The sequence below is a fragment of the Melanostigma gelatinosum genome (genome assembly GCF_949748355.1).
Source record: "Melanostigma gelatinosum genome assembly, chromosome: 23".
Taxonomy (NCBI): Eukaryota; Metazoa; Chordata; class Actinopteri; order Perciformes; family Zoarcidae; genus Melanostigma; species Melanostigma gelatinosum.
In genome coordinates, this window is record NC_136656.1 from 12,951,869 (window position 1) to 12,975,638 (window position 23,770).

A 23,770-nucleotide genomic window follows, 5' to 3' on the forward strand; every position below is an offset into this window, starting at 1 on the left:
GGGCTTTAAATAACACCCGAGAGACATCCACGCGGGCGCAGCCCGGAGCAGGGCCTCATCAACGCCACCAGCCGGAGCAGATAACCCCGGGCTGCTGCTGTTTTAGAACCAGCTTCTCAGCGTGTCACATCCTATTCTGTCCCCTGCCCTCACCTCTGGGCACTGAAATGTGGGGCTTTTTAAAAAGGATAAAACAGAGGACACAACAATAAGCTTGGCAAATCTGAAAATACATGACTCATTCTGAGAGGCAGTAAGATGATAAGAGTTTGATCATTGACATTTGTTTTATTCTTGGCAGAGTTAAAGAGAACTCTGAGCGCATTTAGAAACAACGTAACACCAGAACTCCATAGAATCAGAGGTCAAAGTACTTCCGTTTAGCTGGGATGGAACGTCAATGTTGATGACATTCTTTGTGTTGAATATCTTCTCCGTGTATGCCTTCCATAAATAACAACTGTACTGTCAGTAGTTTTGACAACGTTTCCACCCAGAGCGAAACAAATGACTGCGCTTACACTGAGGAACAGAGACTGAAGATGTTCTCCATCAAGCAATGCACCAAGTGAAAGTCGACTCTTAGCGAAGCGTTATGTGTCATGTGTTGGAGCATTTCTTTTGCAGGCGTATTGCTGTTGTTAATAGAGCAGCGTATTCCAACAACACATGTACACACAGCAGATGGCAACGTTGGGAGAATAATTATGATCATTTCTTATTGTCTTAAGAGAATGAAAAGCAGTGGCAATCACTATTAAAGCCATGCATTGTTCTTTTAAAAGCAAAATGAAAACTATTTTGGCAAAATGGGAATACGTGCACGCCTGAGAGACAGTATAAACAATACATGTGAGCAACTGATGTGTGACTGGGAATGTGTGTGTTCTGCACTGTACGAATGCACTGCATCTCTCCTAGTATGGCTGCTGGGTGACTCATAAAGAGTGTGATCACACGGCAAGGTGGCTCTTTGTGATTCATTTCACTGGCCCTATTTCTGTCCCTTCTTCTGATTGCATGGGTCTGTATCCTTTTGTATAGCTACAAAGACATACAGCCCATACGCCCGTTTATCCCCATCTCCTTCTCATTACGCATGCAGACGCGGAAGGGTCGGACGCAAGCTATTTGATTTCTGTGGCTACAGAGAGATTCTATAAGGGATAGAAAGGTGCATAGTACCTGCAGCCACCTGCTCCAAAGAAATGAGGGGCAGCATTTTACCTTTTGGATTGAGTCAAAACGCACAAGAATCCTGGCTGCATTATGGACAAGCCCACATACACTCTGTAACGACAACTCCTTCCTGTACTTCAGTATCTGGACACTATGCTCACCATCGCCTTTCGAGGTACAAGTGGTATTACCAGACAGGACGGGCCGGAACTTGCTGGTTGACAGCAGCTATCTCTAAACGAGTACTTCACATTCTTCTGATAACATTTTTAGAATGTTTTAAACTAAAATTCTGGCCCGATGTTACGCGTTGCACAAACATTTCACAGCTGTCCATCTTCAGATATGTAGAAGACAAACCAATGTCACGTGACAGGGAAGAGAGGGAGTAAAGACAGAGTGTAGAGCTAGAAACAAAAGAATGCACCATCATCCTCACCATGAGCATCGGTTTCATACACTTATTGAAAATGCTCGCCGACAAACCCTACCTTTGATTTCAGAGCAGGTTCAAGAACAAAATTCCACGAAGGTTGGCGTGATGAGACAATTGTTGATTTGGTGATTGTGCAAGTCCAGAAAAAGGCTTAAAGGACACAGAGCGGCTTTGTGTGGCGAACAAGTACGAAAACGCAAAGTGATGGAAGAGAAGACGACGAAGAGAAGGAGCCCAAAGTTCGACTCGCTCAAGAGATGAAATGTGTTTTCCAGGCCGGGAGAAATGAAGACTGAAGTGCAGGTCTGAAGACGTGCAGCTGCTGTGAGGAAGGAAAGCAGCAACAGAAAGCAGCTATAACAATGCATGCACAGTGTTGTAGAACACATTTGACAACATGTATACAGCATGTACACACAGGAGTGTGTGTGTGTGTGTGTGTGTGTGTGTGTGTGTGTGTGTGTGTGTGTGTGTGTGTATGGCAATCTTTCAGTGAGAAAACACTGCAGGATGACAGCGAGTGGAGGGGAGTGAACTTTAAACAGCAGCCAGTGAACCCATAACACTCGTATTGCATATTCAGAACCAACATGAACAATAAGTTAAAGTCAGTGATGATACGCTACGGAAACCCTGAGACACTATTGAGAAGAAAAAAGTGATCCAAATTGTTTCATCTCCTGTGTTTATGACCTTAGAACAGGATTATATATATTCTATATTATGCTTTCCCATCTGTGAAAACAGCCAAAAGGCTGAAGTGCACTACTAGGCCAGCTTCTTAAATCAGATTCTTCTTGAATCAGAAATAAACAGAGTAAATCATTTAGATAAGACTGAAAAAATGAATCAGGTTTTTTTTTTTTCCCTCGCCTGTCGGGCTTCCGTCGAGTCCCATATGTGTGAGATTGTCCTGGAGTTTGACCTAGTTTAGTGCACACAAATAGCCGTTCTAGAATTTTGTCTGCAGTTTAACAGTGTCTTTGTTCAGGCTGCCGGCGAAGTCCTTCCCTCCACTTTACGCACTCTCTCACAACACACACTCATCCCCCTAGCACTCTCCACAGAACACATGTTGGGATGCGCCCTGGTGCCACACCGTTCTACCTGTCATCTTTGAAGCCGGCGCGGTAAGACCGCAAAGCTCTCCTCTCCTCTCCTCATCATTTGCTCTCCTCGAGGGATCTCTCTGCTTATCTCGGCATGGCTGTCATGCCGACGGAGCAGCTATTATTATTGCCTTCCCCTCGCTCGAGTCCTCCAAGAGCCAAAGGAGCACCTTGCTAATCATCCCCTTATTGTCACAACCAATCACATTCTGTCTAGATAACATGGCAACCAACACGACAACAATCAAAGATAAACTCCATCACAAATGAAACCCAAAACAAACCAGAGGAGATGCTTTGTGCGATAGTTTAACTCGGCACCCAGCACTTAATAAGCAAATGAAGACTCATGCAAACAGGTCTATTAGCCTGTCACCCTACCTCTGCCCCTGTTTAAATCAATCCTGTGAGGAGCGCTGAATGCTAATTGTACAGGAGCTCTATGTTGCGCAATTCTTAAACACTGAAAAACACATCCATCTTCCTGAGCAGTTTCACCCGTGAGATGAAGTCTTTTCAATGCAGCTAGTGAACGCAGCGAAGACAAACATACACAACGCAGCTTCACTGTTTGCACTCAGTAAAAGCATTAGCCACGATACATACAGACTGTCAACCTCAGGAAAGAAACTTAAAACCAACGAAATAAAAGCCATGAATCTCTCTGGAGCCCTCTCACCCTACTCTCCTTCCTCCCTCGCTTCCAGCCACCCAGCAGGCGACCACATGACAGCGACACAGGGCTTGAATCGGCGCTTCTTCTCACAGCGGGCGTTTGCAGCACCTCGAGAGCCGAGGAGCCAATCTCACGGTGAACCGAGTCGTGCAATCCGAGGTGTTACTATGAATAACGTGCTAGTAATAGAAGGTTAGAAGAGGAGGGCATGTTGAGTGTAGAGCTTCAACTCTAAGTCCTATCACCAGCTATCCACCTGCACCACTCACTCCAGACACGCACTCAAAGCATGGCGAAAGAAAAGGTTTCACTTACGATCGTTGCAGAATGAACCTCCATAGGACGTCATGCTGCAGTCGCAGGTGAAGCCCTCCCACTGCTGAAGACAAACCCCCTGATGGTAGCAAGACTCCTCCGTACAGGTGGTACTGGGTCCTGGGGGCAGAACCAGCACATTGCTCAGTGTTTTCAGTCCTCAGATAGAAAGGAACTCATGTGGAGGACCACACATGATGCACAGGGACTTACTAATGAGGTAACTGTTGGTGTACTGTATGGGGGAGAATTACAATTCTGCAGTTGTTGAAAATGATTTATGAAAGATAATAGACTAATGCTTTCCATTTGAAAATGTTTATTGAAGATCGGCAGCCGTCCTTGCGTCCAGTTTTATTCTACTGCGCATGCTGAACTTCAGAGCATTCATATTGTACCACGGTCACCTCCATCGTTAACATATTCACAACAGGCCTTATCAATAACTTATGAGTTTGTGTGTACTTGAACGTGGCTGACCATCTTCACCACCATCTCCTCACCACCTGATATTATGTTGACTCGGCAAACGAGTCAATTAGAAGAGTTGTGTGTTTGATAAATCGCAGCTTTCTTTTGATGCAAGCATTATTTAAAACGTATACACAAGTGAGAAATAAATATGTTTAGGCCAAGTTAACAGGCTCCTTTTTCCCCTCTCATCAGTTGAACAAACAACAACATTGTAGCCTGTCGTACTCATATCCACCCTTTACTGTATTTCATATTTGTATTCCCTCTGGTCATATGTACTTTACTGCTTTTTGAACTTCCGGTGAAACTGCAATCATTGTGTTCTAGATCTGTGTCTTCCTACAATCTCCCCTCCTGTTCATAAGGTTGAGGTTATTAAATGATCCCCTGCTGGGTTCTGTGCAAAATGTGTTCAGGCTTTTATTTTAAGCTCAAATGAGGCTTCAGCAGCAGTCCAAGTTAAAGAAATACCTTCCAAAGTTACAGCGCTACAACAGGCCCTGCACTGCAGCTCAACGGGGAAATACAAAGAGGGAATTCTACACAAGTACTGTGGCTTTGGAGTATTCACTTAATCGGTCTGACTCAGGCTGCTGAAGCCTCATATGAGCTCCAGGTAAAGGTCTGAATACATTTTTGGACAAACTGTGGATTCTGTCGCCCATTAATCACATTGACGATGCATTCGAATGGGATCCCTTATTGGCAGGTATGCAAAGGGGAATGAAGCAAAACCTGTCCACAATATCCACACGGACACCTGACTAATATTTTAAGACAGACCTGAACACATTTTAAACCTTTAACTACGTGTTATTGAAACATATTTTACCAGCAGTAAATCATAAAATAAAACCGCATTTGTGCTAAAAGATTCAATGACTGCAACACAATACACTGGCTGCTCATCCACAGACAAAAAAAGTCATTTGATTTATGACGCTTAGAAATGTATTCAGATTCAATTTGACATTAATTGAAGGTTGAAACCTGATGTGTAATTGCCAGACTGGGGGCGCATTTGCATTAGAAATTAGCAGTGGTGGAGTAAGTTCCCGTTTAGCATCTCCATTATAGCTGTGTGTGTGTGTGTGTGTGTGTGTGCGTGTGCGCGTGTGTGGATGTGTGTTTTCGAGGATGCCGTCTCCTGTTGTTCCCACACACAGTCATGGGCGGCTGAAGACATTTAAATAGTCAATTAGAAACTCCACCGATGTAATTTCTCTGTGGAATTCCAGCCACTTATTCATATAGGATATGAAAACTCATATCTCCACTTCAGATTATACATACCAACTGACCCATCAGGCATCAACTGCCTAGATATAGAAAATAATGCATCATGGGTTTTTTGCCTCTGTGTATCATTAGAAGTTAATACGATTGATGGAAATGGAACCAGACAAGATCGGGAACCAAAGCTCCATATGAGAGAAGGATGCCTATAGGACATACTAATGTAGTGGGGAACGCTCCTCAGAGAAGAGTGTGTTGTGAACGCAGCCCTCAGGCTGGGCTCCTCCCCCCAATTAGTGCCAGCATTTATAAGGCACCTGTGGCCCTGGCCTCACTCCTTCTTGGCCCCTGTTCTGGTGCCGAGTGTCACGCATATTCCTCCTCTTGTTGCCGTCTGACTAATTTGTATTATTTTGCAGCATGGTGTGCCCTTTTAACCTTTGTTTATCATTTGTAGGTTCACCTGCTGCTGTTTTGCTGCCTCCATTTTGTCTGATTGTTTTGCCTCTTTCTTGTTTTGCTTTTGCTTTGCATGTTTTGGCTGTGTTTCATTTGTTCTGCATGTCTAAGTCATTTTAGTGATTTCTATTGAATTCTTTAAAATAAATATGTTTATTTTACGAAACGAGTCTCTGTCCAAATACCGGTAGAAAATCTGTGTGGCCTTAATACATTGTCATGTCATATATTCGGGTTGTTTCAGTTTATATTTCCCGGGGTGTAAGTCCCCAGGTGGCGTTGTTGGTCCTCTTTAATTTCCCCTCCCCCTTAAGGCCTCGCTACACTAAGGACTGTCTTGGTGGTGGAGATTCTCATAAAAATCTCAATTAAACACGAACGCTTCCAAACAACCATGGTTCAGTGCAAGATTTTTGTTTCTAGATAAACAGACATCTCACTGTGCTATTTACAAATGGCCCAATTAAAAAAGGGAGCCCCCCCCCCCACCCCCGAACACACACGCAGAAAATAAATAAATCATTTATCTATGAGTGCTTTTACTTTCTGCTCCAACATGTCCACTTAAATGCAATGTCATCTCCTTTCTACCAGCTTTTTCTGTTGGTAGTTCCTAATCACACTAATTGCCCCATTAATTACTCGCCCATAAAAGGGTCCCTTGCGGAGCCAATTAAGCATATTGTCATAATTAATAACCCAGTCATGTAATCACTTCCTCACTGTTCCTTCAACTATCGATCGGACAAACACTACCTTTGCATGGCTGCCTGAGAACCCGTTATCGGGTGCCTTGGGTTTGTTGGAGCATAAAACTCCATCTGTTGCGTTTGCTCCCAATGTTCAGGGAAATCCGGCACAATTTAGGGAGCCAATCAGACTGACATTTTTTTTATCTTTTATGAATCTTAAAAAGCAATACATTCCCACTCCCAACTAGTCAAATAACGACGCTTTGTCAGCGGCCCTACACTTCATATGATGATGCTTATGGTACCACTTCAGCATCATGGCATGTATGCTGTCAAAGTGACGTTCCCCATTGGTTTGGAAGCCTCGAGTTTAGTCGTCACCATCTTTGTTTTTTGGAAGCATATGTGACACGAGGGGATGGAGCTAAGAACAACCAAACACTGAATAAGACATTTGTAGGCAACCAAAATGTTTACTGAGGTAATGAATCGAGCGAGAAGTAGTCATTGTCTCGAGGAGTCGCCCCACGATGGTCATAAGAAACAGAGCACGATTAAGGCACTGCCACATTGGCTTCACTTTTCAGTGAAAATAGTTTGTAAAAAGAGATTTAAACTCTGCTACTGCTGCTTCTACAGCTACAGATATCCATGTTCCTGCTACTAATGACACACTGCATTATTTAAAGCACAAATGTAGCCATTCATATGTTTATTTTTGGCCTTATTTACCCCTCTGCATCCCCGGTCCACAAGCTACCGATGAACCCCCGAACCAGGCGGGTCAGGACTTTGGCAGTGATCCATATCCAGGGCGACACTGCCTCTTGGGGAAGTTATATTCGCTACTTCTGTCATTGTTTCAGTAAACCAGGATGTCAGAGATTGGATCTGAGCTGTTGTTGTTAAAGAAGATCAATCAAAACGAATACACATAGAAGTTGTAATTTAACTGATTTGATTTGACGGCGTTTGGTTTCTCTCCTTGTAAGAAATTTGAGCATAGAACTGTGTGTTTAGTAGCTATAATAAAAGTGTTCAATGATTCATATTTAAGAATTCATAATTAGTCATAAACATAAGGGTTTTGGAAATGCATAATTAAGATAAGCATAAAGTGTTTTAGGATTAGTAGCTAGATGGAGAATTTGAGACATGAAGCTTTTGCCAAAAGTTGCAAAGTCTTATCTATTATATGGAATGTTTATCATAGAGGGAATAAACCATAACTGACAGTCATTGAATGTGTTAGTAAACTCAGGGACAGAAAGGCAGACAGACAATACACTCCTGGAAGTTAGCCAATAGGAATTGGGATAAACGGAAGAGGAGGTGTTTCGAACGGATGTGGGTGGTTTAATTTCAAGTCTTTTTCTCTCTCACGTGATGGCTCTCAGAGGACGGACGGGTTTTATACCTGAGGAGCTGAGTTGAGTTTTTTGCAAACAGGGTTTTATTGATTTAATATTTCATGGAAATAGTGTACTTCACTGTAAATACTGTACTTGCATCAGTGGGATTAAATTGGGTTTTATTGATTTAATATTTCATGAAATAGTGTACTTCACTGTAAATACTGTACTTGCATCAGTGGGATTAAATTCCTTTTCATTGTAAACCAGTTTTGGTAGATTTATTGTTGCAGCGTGTCGACTGCACAAAGCAGCCGGACACGTGCTCTGGCCTCCTCGCTGTGGAACAGACTCAAACTCCCACATCCTACATGGTAAGGAACTAAAGTGTGAATTTGTTATAGTGGATTAGATAAGTCAACAAAAGGTTTTGATGTATTCCTTTAATATCAACGAGGGAATACAGCCTCAGGTTTAGACATGCTATTATTTTCCACCCTTCCAAAATTGTTCAATTACAGCTGCTCAGCTCTCTGGCACCTCCAATCAGTAACTAATATTAGCATTCACGTTGGGTGCCGGGGGGAGTTAAACTGATAGCTAAATGCAGCTTTATACAGTGTTTGGAGCAAAGTAGGTGTACTGTAGGCAGGTAATAAGACGGGCTGCCAGGAGTAGCAGGGTTAGGGATCGAGGAAAAAAAACAAAAGAAAAAAAACAAAAAACGGGCTCAGTGCTGCATCGAGTCGGCCAGTGCGGCCCTCAGGGAAATCAAGTCCGTGCTCTCCGACACTCAGCACGGCATTGAGACGCGATGGGGGGGTTAAAGGGTGGGTGGTGTGGAAGGGGAAATGCGAGAGCCAAAAGCCACCGTTATACTCTGGATTAACTACCCGACACAGGAGCCATGAGACATGGAGGCAAACTGCGCACAGCAGAGGTGAAAACGCAACAAATGCAAGATTGATGAGGTAGGAGCCAATGCAGGTGGTGTGTCGCTGGCATTAACCACACTGACAATAACATTAGAGGAGAGAGATACCTCCCTCATGCACGTTTCATGGGGCAATAGAGAGGATATACAGAGGATAGGGGCTTAGATTGTAAAGACTGCACAGAGCTGGGAGAATGTGAGCGGGGCAACTGGTGTAAATCAGGGGAGAACCAGCACAGGAGAATACACCGGATTATTGCACTGGTCTGTCTTCACTGCAAAATCTGTGTCTTGTGTGTAATCAGGCCATGCATTTATGGGTTGAAATAAAAAACGGGGGAAAGAAAGGTAGAGTGGCCATTTAAGGCAGAGAACATGTGTCATTGTCTGCACTGTTACCGCCGTTAGCTGCAAGTTGCTGGCTCAGCTGTCGCCATCTTGAAAGCCGTTGAGAGGCAAAAGGGTACAATCTCGCATTTAGCGCCTCTAACACAACATTAGTATCAGCCTCAAGCATTTAGCAATGACATACTAGATGTTTTCATCTCCATCTCTAAATGACAAATGAATAAAATTGGACAAAAAACTGATTTTGATCCCACTCCCGACTTGTTTTCCTTATAATTATCTGTCAACCTTTTACCAACTGAGCAATCCGTGATTTGAAGTTGTCGAAAATGTGGCATCCTCTGTGGGAAAGTGTCACTAATAGCAAGAACAGTGGCTTACACACTGTATAATCACAGACGCATGCATGCCATTTGATTTCCCCTGTTGATTCACAGGAGAGATAATTGTAATTATGGGCATAAAGCGAAAAAACAACCCTGTTATAGATATCTTTGACCATTACTGTTTGTCGAAGTCTGTCTGTGATGGACGTCTGCGTCCCCCACTCACCATCGCAGCCTCGTTCCACCTGACCCACCCTGTGGAGCGCATCTGCAATCAGGTCAGGGAGTCTCCCGTTCAGGTCCACGGAGGCCAGGCAGCCCTGGTATCCGTCCCGGGACGCTATCAGCTTGGGCAGATTGCTGTACATGTTCTTTGTCACGCCACCGATGTACAGCTCCCCTGCAAAACACACACGGAGAAACCACCTGTGAGGATTTTCAGATTTTTTTAAAATTCACATAAATTCTGATAATATAGAGAATTAAATATAGTCAGACAATAACCACTTTCATTTAAGACCTCTTTCAACAGACACATTAAACATTTAAATGGCAGGGTGCAGAAGCAGGTGACATACTGTAAATCACAAGGTCGGTTGGATACATATTTCAACCACTGCTGCACAGTAAATGTAAAACTGCATCTGTAATATGATCTTACAAATGAGCTTCATCCACCATGGACCAACGATGACATGGAAACCTAAGAAATAAAAAAAAAAAGCTGTAGCACCGACCTCTGGTATTTGCTCACAAAAAAGTGAACTGAAACGAAGCCTAAAACTTAATTAGGCTGAAGCAAAAAGAACACAAAAGCAATGGAAGTTGGAAGCCTCCCAGAACTCATCTCCCGCTGCACCAGTGAATGACATGTGACCTCCTCTGCCTCACCAAACTGGAACCTACCACCTGACCAGGTAAGCAGGAGGTGAGCTAAACCAAAAAGCAATCATCAAAATCATGAATCAACGTACAGTCAGAGTTTTGAGGTACTGCTGACATCACAATGTATCTATGGACACACACACACCCACCAATTAGGACACCAAATGTAAGATGATGTCATCTCCAGCAGAACCATCTCACCTATCGTTCTACATGTGCACAGGGCCCAGCCCCTCCCTGCTGAGAGGACACAACGAGGCACAGCTGGTTGCACTTTCCCTGATTGAGCTTCAAAGGGAGAAGAGTAATCTCTCCACAGTGAGAAAGTCAAGTTATGAACCGTCACAGTCTGCTTGCTTATTACAACTCCCGTACAAGCAGGTTCTGATAACATGTTATGTGTGTACAGACTACAGCACCATGGGGTATGTTGCAGAGTTGGCAAGTGAGGGAAAACAATCCGCTGATCCATTTTCTTCGTCTGATCCAAATTGTTGCTCTCCTGTGTTTTTGACTTAAAAACAGGTTAAACATTTTTTTGCTAGGTTTTAAACTCAAAAACAGAGTTTGACATGTGACACTCAATTTGGGTTTGCACCAGAAAAAGCATTTATGAGTTTTAATGTCTCCATAGACTCTAAACACAATATAAATATACGTGTGCTAGCAAGTCATGCTCATTAAAACTCCCTGTTATCACAGATGAAACATTAAGAAACTTGTTCTTCAGTAAAAAAAACAGGAGAGAAAGAAAACTCTGGATCAGACTCAGGAATTTTTTTTTATAAATCACACTTGCCTCTCGGGGCTTGTGTAGGAGCTGTAAGATGTGATGATCTCCCTTTTGATGATGTAGCACTTTTACGTATACACACTCAAATATCAATGGACTTGAAAGGAAGCGAGCCGATCCACGAGGGGCCGAGATCTTAGTGACATAAATATGTCTTCATATCTTATCAACACTGTACACTGTCTGTGATGCACCTGCTCAATATCAGTGTTGTTCTCCACCAAATGAGCAGGTCTTCGTCTCGCTTGTGGCTGTGCGGTGTTCTTTTCAATCACGGCATGTGTTTCTAGATTTGTCGTTGATCGACTGTGAAGGCGTGTGTGCAGGTAGATGACATTACACCGAGACACGGAGAATTGACGGTTCAAAGCAGAGCAGTGTGAACGCTGGGAGGAATGCTCCTGAGACGTCCCCTGACAAAATGGCCTGTCATCGTAGGGCCGCTCAGGAAGCGTTTTGAAGATCATGTGATTTAAAGACAGTTGACATGAATAGATTGTTCAGCATCAAAACTGCCGCCTTGGAAACGATATTTTAAGCTCCTGTCCATACTCTCTTCTGGGAGAAGATCAGAATAATACACAGCAGCACTTTCAGCACGTAGGAAGCAGCGATTGAGAATCCTCAGCCGGATGATGAAGCAGAGTTCTGGGATATTTCAGCGCTCAAGCACAATTAATGTCTCTTTACATTACAACTTAAAGAGAAACAATCGATCCACTCTTAAGCCAAGTTGCTGCTCCTCCTCTCAGCCCTCTCTGTTCTGCAGAGTTGCGGGGGAAATGCCAAGTGAAATTATGAAAAACACAAAGAGGCCTTTGATGTAAGTGCATGTGAACAAACACGGTTTGAAGTGCTCCGGGCTTTTCTGATCAGCAGATCTCCTACTTTATCTTTAAGCAGGCATAAAATGAACATCCAGCAAAGGATTTTTCACAGAGGGGGGGAGATCACGCTACAAAGAGAGGGCCATCAGACAGCCTAAAGGAACGACATGTTCGCAGCTGAAAAGCACAACCTTCAACTTTAGCACTCTGAGAAGCAATGAGCCACGAGGTCAATTATATGTGGACTGTGTGTAATGGAATGAGTCAGTGATGTTTGCCAACTCCTCTCTGGAATTAATGAGCACTTGACACTTCATATTTCCCAGCTGGGGCTCCCGGGCATTACAATCAATACAACAAATTCATTAGCTGTCCGGCTGAGTGATGTCCTGAAATCGCGGCTGTAAAGAACCATTTAGCAAATGTGAAATTATCGCGACGAAGTTAATCTCCAAGGAACAAACCGCGCATTTGCTGCAGAACAGCATGCTTGAGATCCCACTGGCTGACTGTGTAACTGGGATGGACGAGAGAGAAATTAGTCATGCAACTTCTGTTTCCCTTCAGTGGAGTAAAGACGGCAGCAGATTAATACATATGCAGCACGCATACACACTCACACACCCACTCGCTCAGAGAACCGGGCGCTCTTTGTGTTCACTTTGGCGTCGGATACTTTCATTTGAATGACAGATTACTTTGGGTAAAGTTTTGACTTCCTTGTTCATTTGGGCCAGTGTGTATCGCTGAATACATTACAGCTAACCCTCCTGGTTTTTAAATGATTCTCTTTGCCTTTCTCTTCTTTTTAAAAACAGAACATGTGTTGTTGTATTCTGAACTGAACAATATTTGATACAGGAGATGTAAACAGCATATTCAGTTCGGATATTACGAATTCGGTAATATCCCGAATGGATCATTCTCTGATTAAGACGTGTGGGATACCATTCTGCTTTTAGGAGCGTTGTTTGAACGTGTATACAATGCATTCAGGATATGTGTCGCAATGAGGTTTTTTTTCCCCACAATTTGCAATACACTGTCCTTCCAGACAGAGACTGATTCCGGGTCTGGCTCTGGGGTCCCAGCAGTGACGAATGCCTCCGCTGCTGCAGATGCTCAGAGCGATTGACAAGATGGGACCAATTACAGCCTCCCAGGCTCCGCCAGAACACGCCACCTCCACATCGCTATGGTTACAATAATGACCTATCAGGGCCCGATGGGAGATGTTGGGAAGCTATGATACGGCTTCAGAGGCTTTTAAAGTGAAACACACATACAGTACATATATTAAATTATGGTTTCACACAGTGTGAAAACCTAATTTTCTAGTTTTGCTGATCGGCACATTTGTTGTATGTGAGTCATCATGGAGATGGATGGCCTTTCACACTGTGTCCATTGATTTCCAGCAAACAGACACACTGACTGAAAATGATTAGTATTTATCTTGATACCTTAACAGGTTCCTTTCTTAGAGGTGCAATGGGCAACTTCCTTGGATGTGTTTTATGTATTATTTGGTTGGAAAAAGTTGACGCTGCCAGACAAGAGACAACCGCGTAGCTACAATGTATCTCTTTTCTTTGTATTTGAGCTATCTGCAAGGGGAATTCATGTCATGGGTGTGAGACCCACGACACCCAATTAGTGTTTAAAGCACTTCAGTTCTATTTCTTTCTGTCATGGAAAAGTTGACTCTGTTGCCGTTCATGTTTAAATCACTTTAAGCTCGTCATTCGAGTCTACTTTGTGGACTCAAAACAAATCCTGTGTTTCATCCTTGCCTGTAATTGGCTGGCAGGCAAAGTGACAGTGTTTCAGTGTGCCTCCATGTCTAGCAATACTGGGACATTATCTATATCCATTTAGAGCCTGGTCTCATCTCTAAACAGTGATCAGCTCCCTTTTGCCAATTCCCCCAACGAACTCAACGCCGACCATTAACTTTCATTAAATGCTCTATTAACAACCACTGCCTCCCGTTCGAGGCCCCACTCTCTTCACTCTCTGTTGCTTGTGTTGCCTCGCCCTCATGCTGGCTCTAATTGACGAAGATTGAATGATTGAACACACGCACACACACACACACGCCGTGGGCTGTGCAAATGAATGGCGGTGTGTGTTTTTAGGCAGGGCTGGGACAATGGCAGCCAGCAGGAAGATGCAGGGATTGTGTGATTGCTAATTACAGAGGCACTTTCGATCGGCAACGAAGACGCCACAACAAGACGATGGGCTCAGAGAATACATGTTGACACTGCTTGCGAGTTAATTGCTGATGCTAAATCATACGTTGCATAATCACGTTGTGTGTCTGTGTTGTGGTTGCAAAACCAAATGGTATAGCACGAGATGTTTTGAATTGCTCACGGGATAAAGATTGACGGCAACTAAAACTGTAATTATTTGGTACTGTCGTGACGCGTGTTCACTAACAGGTGCGTGCCGGCTCTCTCTCTGTTCGATGGTAACCACAGCAGGTGTAATGCATTGCCAGTCTCTCCTTCACTGTGGGCAGCTAAGTGAGGGGGAGAAATCTGTAAGCAGAGTGACTGAGAACAATGAGTGAATATGTAACAGTTAACACTTACAGTGATGCCAAGTTGACACGTATCACAAATCAAGCAATGACTCATCAATATTCAAAATCTTTGCTTCCTCGTGATGAAGAGTGTTTAGGCGGTTGTACATTGACCGACCTGGCACAGCTACTGTGTGTTCAATGACAACAAGAGAGTAATGAATCGAGTTCTAACTCGTTATTGATCAGAAACCAGCTCATTATTGACCCAATACTTTAAAAGCAATTATTACTGTGCCCGCCTGACTACTGTTCATAAGCAATAATGAGACAACATCAACATGTGCTGAGCGTTTAGTTTGATTCACAATAGGTTATTATTGAGTGTATCAATGGAGAATCATTTCTGATTCACTAGGGCATGTCATTTATATACACACACATCTAAAACACAGCTCCAGTTCAACCATTTAATAATCCATATTAATCAGTGTGCAAAGTCACTTCATGTAAAATAATGGTTTGGAAAAACACAAAGTGGACACCTACACCTCATCCATATATGTTCGTCTAATAGGACATCTTGTCATGCATTGTCTCTTTACTACGGAAGCCCTTAGGGGCAAAAGAGAAAGAAAAAATATTTCACCAGAATAATCTTTATACATTGTGAAATAGGAGGAAAAAAAAGATTTGCCAGGATAATCTTTCGAAGTAGAAAATAAAAACGTTTTGGGATGTGAAGAACAAATATTAAATATAAGTGTTTGTTGTATGTCATTTTGACCACCAGAGGCTGGAGTGCACCACTGCACTATGTACTGTACATCATGGGACTAAACACATTCAAGTTTTCTTCGAGATGAGTTTTAATTACCGGTAACACAACTTGCAAACTCACAATATTTGCAGGTTGTACTCAGCATCCATGGATTTGTTTCCTCCCACTTGCCTCTCAGGGTTTCCGTATTTAAATGATTGCATCATGATTGTCTTTTCAAAGGAATCCTATCGACTGCAGAAGAGTTGAAATTCAGTTTTGTAGGGTTCCAGCGCCAGAATGTAACCGGTGGAGAGTGTAGTTCAGTGTAAATGATATTCATACCATTACCGGAGATCACATTACAGGCTTTGTTCAAATAGTAAATCAGGAACATCATTATTATTGGAGTGCTATGTCTAAGCAGCTGCACATGCAGTTATTAAACCCCCTGATGGCCTGCTTTACATATCGAATGTCTCCTAGCTGCTCTATAATCATTCACCGTATAGTACAGCTGCGACTTACCCATATTTCCCCTACATACATGTATAGCTACATTAGTGTTCCGGAAGATTCCTGAATCCATCACTTCTAAATCCAAAACTGGGAACAAAGCGTGCAACAGTTTGCCACCGTGACATCGTTTCATTGACCCCAACGCCATCAGTCAGTGTGTAGGGCCTTGAGAGGGCTCGGAATATGTGCCGGTGCTTGCTGGTGACAATTTCTGAAAGATCGCGTAGTGACAGAGACAGGCATCATTACACACTTCCATGCTTCCATTCTCCCACCATGAAATGTCACTCCGTATCGAGTGTCCTTTCACTTTGCCTTGGCGGCGTGCTCTCCCTTCCACTGCACTTGAGTTTTTCTCACTTTGCTCTGCCACCATATTTTAGTCTCCAGCTTCCTCACATGTATGTTTCATCTCCCTGCCCTTTCCTGTTCCACCCTCGCTCTCGGCGCTCACAATATCCTCACCTTGTCTTTCCTTCATCTCCCCCTCCTACCCCCCCTCTCTCTTTGCTTGACTCCATTCTACCCCGGTCTGGTTTTAATGATGGCGGAAGTTGAATGTGCACAGACTGCACTTTTGACTTGGTGAATCCATCGGCTGACACTTTCTGGTCCGCCGAAGCTGAATCAGTATCCGACAGTGGGCTCACAGCTGTGACGATACTACATCTAAATCGCTTTGATGAAATCTAAATGATTGTCTGACTCAGCTGTGAGTCAGACAATGTACCCACAGACTGCAGTAAAAGCCACTGCTGGAACACTGTGGAAGCAGTTGTTCTATTAATCACTGCCCAACTCCTTCCTGTCTATGATGCTTCAATAAAGAGCTCTCATGAGATCTATTTTAGGTGGATTTTCCCTTTGATTGAGCAAATAAAGACATGGCGGTCTTTAGTCATCTAAAGATTTCAACCAATCTTTCTAAGAAGATGAAGAAGAGGATCTGTGAATGTGGAGAATAAACACATAAACCCATGACAATATGACATTTATCAGGGGGCATTATTACTGGTTTGGCCTCTGCCAATGAGGCCCAAAGGACTTATGACCGATGAAGGACAAAAACAGTCCCACAAGACTGAATGCGGTAAATTTACTTTTATTCGTTTGTGTCATTTTGAAATCAAATACCAGTAAGAGGAGGGGCACATGTAGTACATTAACAGGACAGTTTGTAGTGTCTGTCTGTACTAATTATCTGTGTTCTTCTGTTCTGTTGGTTCCTTTTCTTCCTCGTCTATTCACCTAACAGAAACAAATAGACCATCCACATTTTACCCAGCAGTTATTAAAGACCAGGATAGTTCCTTTGGCCCGTCTGGAGAGAGATTATGAATACATCAATACAGGGCGGAGGGTTTAACTGCCATCTTCTTTCCGGGTCTTTTGTTTGCATGGAGACAAATGGCATGACGTCAATGTCTATTGTTTGTTTGCCTTTCCACAAATACAGATTAGGACATGTTTTGCAGCCCACTGTTTTATCACTTCTTGTTATGAGTTTTACAAACAGCTAGCAAATCAAACAGCGAGTCACACATACACTTCAGTAAATGTAATGTATCAATATAACTGTTTTAAATGTAACAAACTGAACACATAGCGTACTAATAATAATATACATAGTAATGTAGACTGCAACTAAAAGTAATTTGTGTTATTGATTATTTTTTTGATTAGCTGATTGTGAGTTTTACTTGATAATAGATTTATTTATGCGATTAATTTACTATTAAAATTGAGGTTTTTGTTGGTTAATTTGTGGGCAATCGACCATTCTTTTAAATTCTGCACGAATTAACGTTATGCTGCAATTTATTTCAGTTTTATATATTTTCCTTTTGTGGAAACTGAATTTAGTGGAGTTATTTGAGAAGTTGTAGCAGAGAGCATTGAGCATAAACTGTACACGCATGCCACCGTGTGCAGACAGCCACACAAATACACTCTGACCAAAGAAACGCTGACTATCTCAGCTCCACCTCTGGCGACGCAGCTGGTTTTCTGATGAAAGGGAGAGGTGAAGAGGTAGAAGCGAGAGGGGAGGGTGGGGAAAATGGCCAAAGCTCTGAGTAATGCCAAAGTGCATTGCAATGTAAGACAGGTCAGTGGGAGAAAACACACTGCTCTATTGCAGCACTCGAGCTACCTAGCCCATCACTTATTGAGAGAGCACCGACACTGAGCAGAAAAATAGAGGGGATAGAAAAGAACATAGGAGGGAAATGAAAAAGAAAGGAAACAATGAGTGTGGAAGGCGAGGTGAGGCTTTAAAGTACTGTGTAAAGGACCAGTAGGTTTAGGCTGATTTATATCTACAGCTTGGCATAGACTTATAAACAACGTTCAAGTGACCACACAACAAGTGACTAAGAGGTGGCTTGTGAAAAATACATCAACTAAATCAGCCGGCGGGTTTGAAAAGCATATTTTCTTCTTTTTTTTAAAAATCAGCAGAATGACAGTTGAACACAGCCAGAAGCAGTTAAAACCGACATTATCATCAGATTTGTTCATCTATGGTGGCCTTTGAACATCTCATGTATGACTAACGCTTGTGTCAGGAAAGTCAACCAAATCAGCGTTTTAAAAATGTGACATTTCATCAAAATCACTTTATTCTACATGGCTCATTTAAAATGGGTCCAAAAATAAACCTTTTGCACAAATCCTGTACAAAGCATTAAGTCCAGCTCTCCTCAGCGCAGCTTGGAAGCCATGACTGTAGCATGTGGAACCATTGGCTTTTTTCTAATATTGGTAAAACTAGTTGGGACTAAAATCTTGGACATACAGATTCCATTTTTCTCCACAATTTTGGCAAAATAAAAGGAAATCAACTTGCATTTCGTTTCTTTCTTTTGGGCATTATAGCAGAGTTATTCATTGATGAGTTCTGTCTTCTAGCTATGGTTGCGTCTCTAGAAGTGCAAATACTTTTACATCGCATCGAAAAACAATGTGTCAAAAAAAACAATCCATCATAACTCTTTGGGGCTCAAAGGGTGAAAACATGTGTTTAACTGGTAGTGACGGGGGTAAAACTGGCTGTAACATGCGTATATATGTTCTGCATCACCAACTGTGCTGCTGAAGTAGATTGTGATAAATGAATGATGCCATGCGTGTGAACGATTCATCTCTCCCAGACTTCCTTCTGTCTCCACCCTCCGATGCAGCGGTGCCATGCGAGAGCCTGAATAAATTGCTCGAGACACTTATACTCTCGGTCGTGAGATACAAATCCAGTTATGCTGCGTGTGATTTGTTTAGTTGTTATTATGCAAATAGGTTCAGGCGCAGCATCTTTATTACATTGCCTCTTCCCTCTCTGACGTTCACAAACCTACACCTGGTGCAAACTAAACTCAAGCCGTGTTAACGAGGGAATTGATTGAAGTACGCATGTTGTACACACGTGAGTACTTAAACTGGCATTTCTCACTTCTCTTCCCAACAACATCCGATTTCAGCCAAAACCTCACATCCACATCCACTCCACTGATCATACCGCCCACATTTTGAGCACCAGTATCACTAGTATCTCCCTGTATAAACAAAATAACGAAAGTAAACATTTTCTGCCATCTCAATATGTTTGAAACTATTTTTAGAAAGTACACGGGGCTAAATTATATTGGCCAAAATTGGAAGTATCGTATCGATAATATTAAAGACGTAAAATACTAGCTGGTTTTCTTTTCTTTGTCAGATTTGTATTGTTTGTGTGCATCAACCACGGGGGATAAAACACACAGACACTATCTTGGCTGAAAAGACGCATTCTAGCTAAATGCAAGGAGCGTAGGTGGCTCCACAATGTGTGTGAGGGTGACGGGCTTGGACACCAATAAAATAAACAGCACACCTCTTTAAGTCTTCATCTCTGGGTCATCAAAGACTATAAAACTGCTGAAAGTGAAAGTAGCTGATGAAAACATATCTTGTTGGCCAAAGAAAGTCTGTCTTCGTATTGAAGACAGCGACCTTCATGGATTTTTTTCCACTGAATTCAATACAGAGGTTTCATGGACCCAGCACCTTATGGCCATCAGAGAAATGGACCAAGGACGAACAATTGAAAATCACCACTCAGCTTCAGTCACTGATGTTAAAACTCACAAACCAAGCCAGAAATCTAGGTGTAGTTATGGATTCAGACCTCAACCTGAACAGCCATATCAAGACAATTACAAAATCAGCCTACTATCACCTGAAGAATATATCAAGGATTAGAGGACTTATGTCTCAACAGGATTTGGAAAAACTTGTCCGCATTTATCTTCAGCAGACTGGACTACTGTAACGGTGTGTTTACAGGTCTCTGTAAAAAGTCCATCAGAAAGCTGCAGCTGATTCAGAACGCTGCAGCTCGAGTCCTCACTAAGACCAGGAGGGTGGACCACATCACTCCAGTTCTGAGGTCTTTGCACTGGCTTCCTGTCCAACAAAGACTTGACTTGACTTCCTGCTGTTGGTTTACAAAGCACTGAATGGTTTAGGGCCAAAATACATCTCTGATCTGCTGCTACCTTATGAACCATCCCGACCCCTCAGGTCGTCTGGGACCGGTCTACTTTCTGTTCCCAGAGTCAGAACTAAACATGGAGAAGCAGCGTTCAGTTTTTCTGCTCCACATATCTGGAACAAAGTCCCAGAAAGCTGCAGGTCTGCTGAGACCCTCAGCTCATTTAAATCAAGATTGAAGACTTTTCTGTTTGCTGCTGCCTTTAATTGAACCACATTCAATTCATATATTAATCAATTTCCTGCATTTCTGCATTTTACTACTGCATTTTATTTCTTGTACTGTTTTTTAATGTTTTAATGAATGTTCTTAATTGTTTTTAAATCTCCTTTTCTTTTGCCTTATGTTTTGATGCTTTTAATGGTTTTATGTGAAGCACTTTGAATTACCTTGTTGTTGAAATGTGCTATACAAATAAACTTGCCTTGCCTTGCCTTACTAATGAATTATTAATGCAGGAACAATGCTTTACAAATGATGAATTAAGTGTTTACTCACACTTAACTAATGCTTCATAGTGTGTAGTTATTATAAAGTGCTACCAATCATTTTAACACTGAAAGCCTCTAAAGCTGTATACTCTCCTTTAGGTCAAGAAGATGTGTGAACAGATATGTAATCGGTGCCCTTCAGCAAAGCAGTCGCAGGATCTTACCTCCATTACCGTCTAACTATTTTCTGTGCCGTTGCAAGGCTGAAGTAGTGATGAATGGGCTTTTAATTCTTAGTGCTGGACAATGTATTCCGTCGGTATGATCACACTCCACCTTGTCCTTTACTTGATAGAACTGCACTGTCGCTCCAGAGATGACGACTTTAAAGGCGTTATGTAGGAGGGCGGTAATAAGAAGCAAAAGAGAGGAGGAGAGAGATGTATTCTTCTTACATAATGGAGTAGACCTTGGCATTGTGGTAATTATATTTCCTCTCACACACAATTCAATGGAAGGACAGGAACACCCTCAGGATGCAATAATGCACATGTATCGTCACAAGATGAATAGATTATGTTGAAGCGAGTCAGTGTTGCTCGTACAATAGCAAGGTTGAACGCTATGACTGCAGACAATAATACAGTAGATCTTGTAGAAAATGTATTAAATCATACAGTGCTGCGTCAGAGTTTAAATAGGTTAAATACATTTCCTTTTATCGGAAGCTCTAGGCGCAATCCCCACACAACATGCTACCTTGTCCTTGAGCGAGACACTGGATCTCCAGCCACTCTTGGGTGGCTGTTACTGTTGCACATATTGATCCTCGTTTAAAGTAGAGTAGCATCAGACAAATCCCCGTTGTAGAGTGGGGTAGCAAGGGGAATTTATCTATGTAGTAATATATTAACACTGCCATTCAATTACATTTAGGGCACCCCCAAAATAAGGCAAAGTAGGTGGAAGCTGCTGATGGATACCAGCAGGGTGTACAAGGTATCCAGAAAGACCGTGGCAAGAGAGAAGAACTACTGAAGTCAGTGGATGGATGGACAGATGGATAGATGGTTGGAAGGACAGGCTGCTGGATGGATGTATGGATTGAAGGATGACGGGTTGATGGATGATGGATGGATGGATATATAGAAAGACAGATGGAAGGACGAGTTGATGGGTGGGACGATGGATGGATGGGTTGGTGGATGATTGATGCACGGACGGATAGATGGATGGAAGGACAGGTTGCTGGGTGGATGGATAGAAAGATGGCGGGTTGATGGATGAATGGATGGATGATTGATGGGTGTGTGGATGGATGGAACGATGGATGGAGGGGTTGGTGGATGGATGGATGCACAGACAGACATATGGATGGGATGACGGCTAGATGATGGAAGGATAGATGGATTGGTGGATGGATGGATAAAGCAGAAACAGCAGCATCATTTACCAACACTACATGCTGCTTTGTTCAATAAATTGTAAAATATATCATATTCTGGTCTTTCACATTAGTGTGATTAAATGAATTTAAAATAGAATCCAGAAAGCATTCGGCTTTATGTGAATTGGTTTCCCCTTGGACGGCCTGTACTGACTATTGTGTGACCTCCATGGAGAGTGCACACCAATGGATGAGCTAGGAGAACTAGTTGAGCTCGGCTTTATTAACCAGAAGGATGAGGAGAGAAATGATTTTGGGTGATCAAACGGCTAATCTTAATCTCACCGCTGGCAAGAGCAGAGCTTGTTAAAAAGTGTGCACCTGTTTGTCTTTCTATACGCCTCTCTCTCCCTTGCCAAACCTCTCCTCCATAGTATGTTTCAATTTGTTCTACCTTTAGTTGAAAAATGGAACATATTCAATGCCACCTCTTTCTTCGCAAGTGTGCCTCATTAGGAAGCATCTTCAAAAGGAAGGGACAGGCACTGTTTGAATATTGCACAGCACATTATTCCTCCTCTCTGCATTTCCTCAACCTGAAAAAACAACTCTTCACTTTATTCCTCCTTTACTCAACTTCAGCCTCACAGGGAAAATGTAAATGCAAAATTCAACAGCACTACAACACCAGACAGCTGCTACAACATGCAGTGTTTTGTTTCATTAGCTCGCTTGGTAATCTATAGCTCAGAATGTAAGAATTTGCATGTTACATTTGAGGTGTAGGGGAGATCAATCACTGCAATCAAATATAAATAGTTCTTCCCAAAATGTGTGCAGATTTGTAAAGCCATTATGAGTTGTGCACAGTACGGTTTTGGTGCAACAATGACTGAAGGCCTTGACACATCGGAGGGAGTTTCGTTTTCTTTGTACGATTAATTCGTAAAGTCAATATTTTTTTTCAAACTGTGTTTTTTGCCATGAGTACTTTTTGAATAGTGGGGCATGAATATTACTTTTCTTCTGAGCTTTCACATCGCCAATTAAGGCATCAACCAATGACATTGTGCGGAACGGATATATATTAAAAATGTACACTGTAGTGTACAGCACAGAGGTTCCATAGCTCCATATGGCTTACTGCACTGACCTTTCCATATTCAAATCTCAAATCAAAACCCACCTGTTCCAAAACTGTTTTTAATGTGTGACTAGTATTGTGTATTTTATGTTTTTAGTGTATTGCTTTTATATATGATGATGTCAATGTAAAGTGTCTTTGAGTATTTTGAAAAGCGCTATATGAATAAAATGTAATATTATTATTATTATTATGGCAAACGTTATTATTACTCCTTTCAACCTTGACAAAGGCAGCGCAGACTAGATCCATTCTTTCTGCTCTTACCTTTCACAATAAAAGCCCATAGATATGTATGCGATATACACTCGGACGGACAACCGGATGCTGTTATGGGTCAATAAGATCCTCGTAGTTGGTCTTATGCCTGTGAAAATCTATTCAAACTTGTTGTTGAAAAGCTGCTGCAACATACAGTAGTGCCATC

At 42.3% G+C, this 23,770-nt stretch overlaps 1 protein-coding gene across 1 annotated transcript in view; it reads right to left on the reverse strand.

Annotated features, from left to right (window-relative positions):
* The window catches only part of nrxn2b (neurexin 2b), a 569,330-nt gene that overhangs the window by 267,316 nt on the left and 278,244 nt on the right, over positions 1-23,770 (reverse strand). Inside the window, exons 14-15 of the mRNA XM_079295191.1 lie at positions 9,763-9,936; positions 3,716-3,835 (exon numbers count right to left, since the gene is read on the reverse strand). Coding sequence (XP_079151317.1) covers positions 3,716-3,835; positions 9,763-9,936 — 294 coding nt within the window. The remainder of the gene's footprint in view (positions 1-3,715; positions 3,836-9,762; positions 9,937-23,770) is intronic.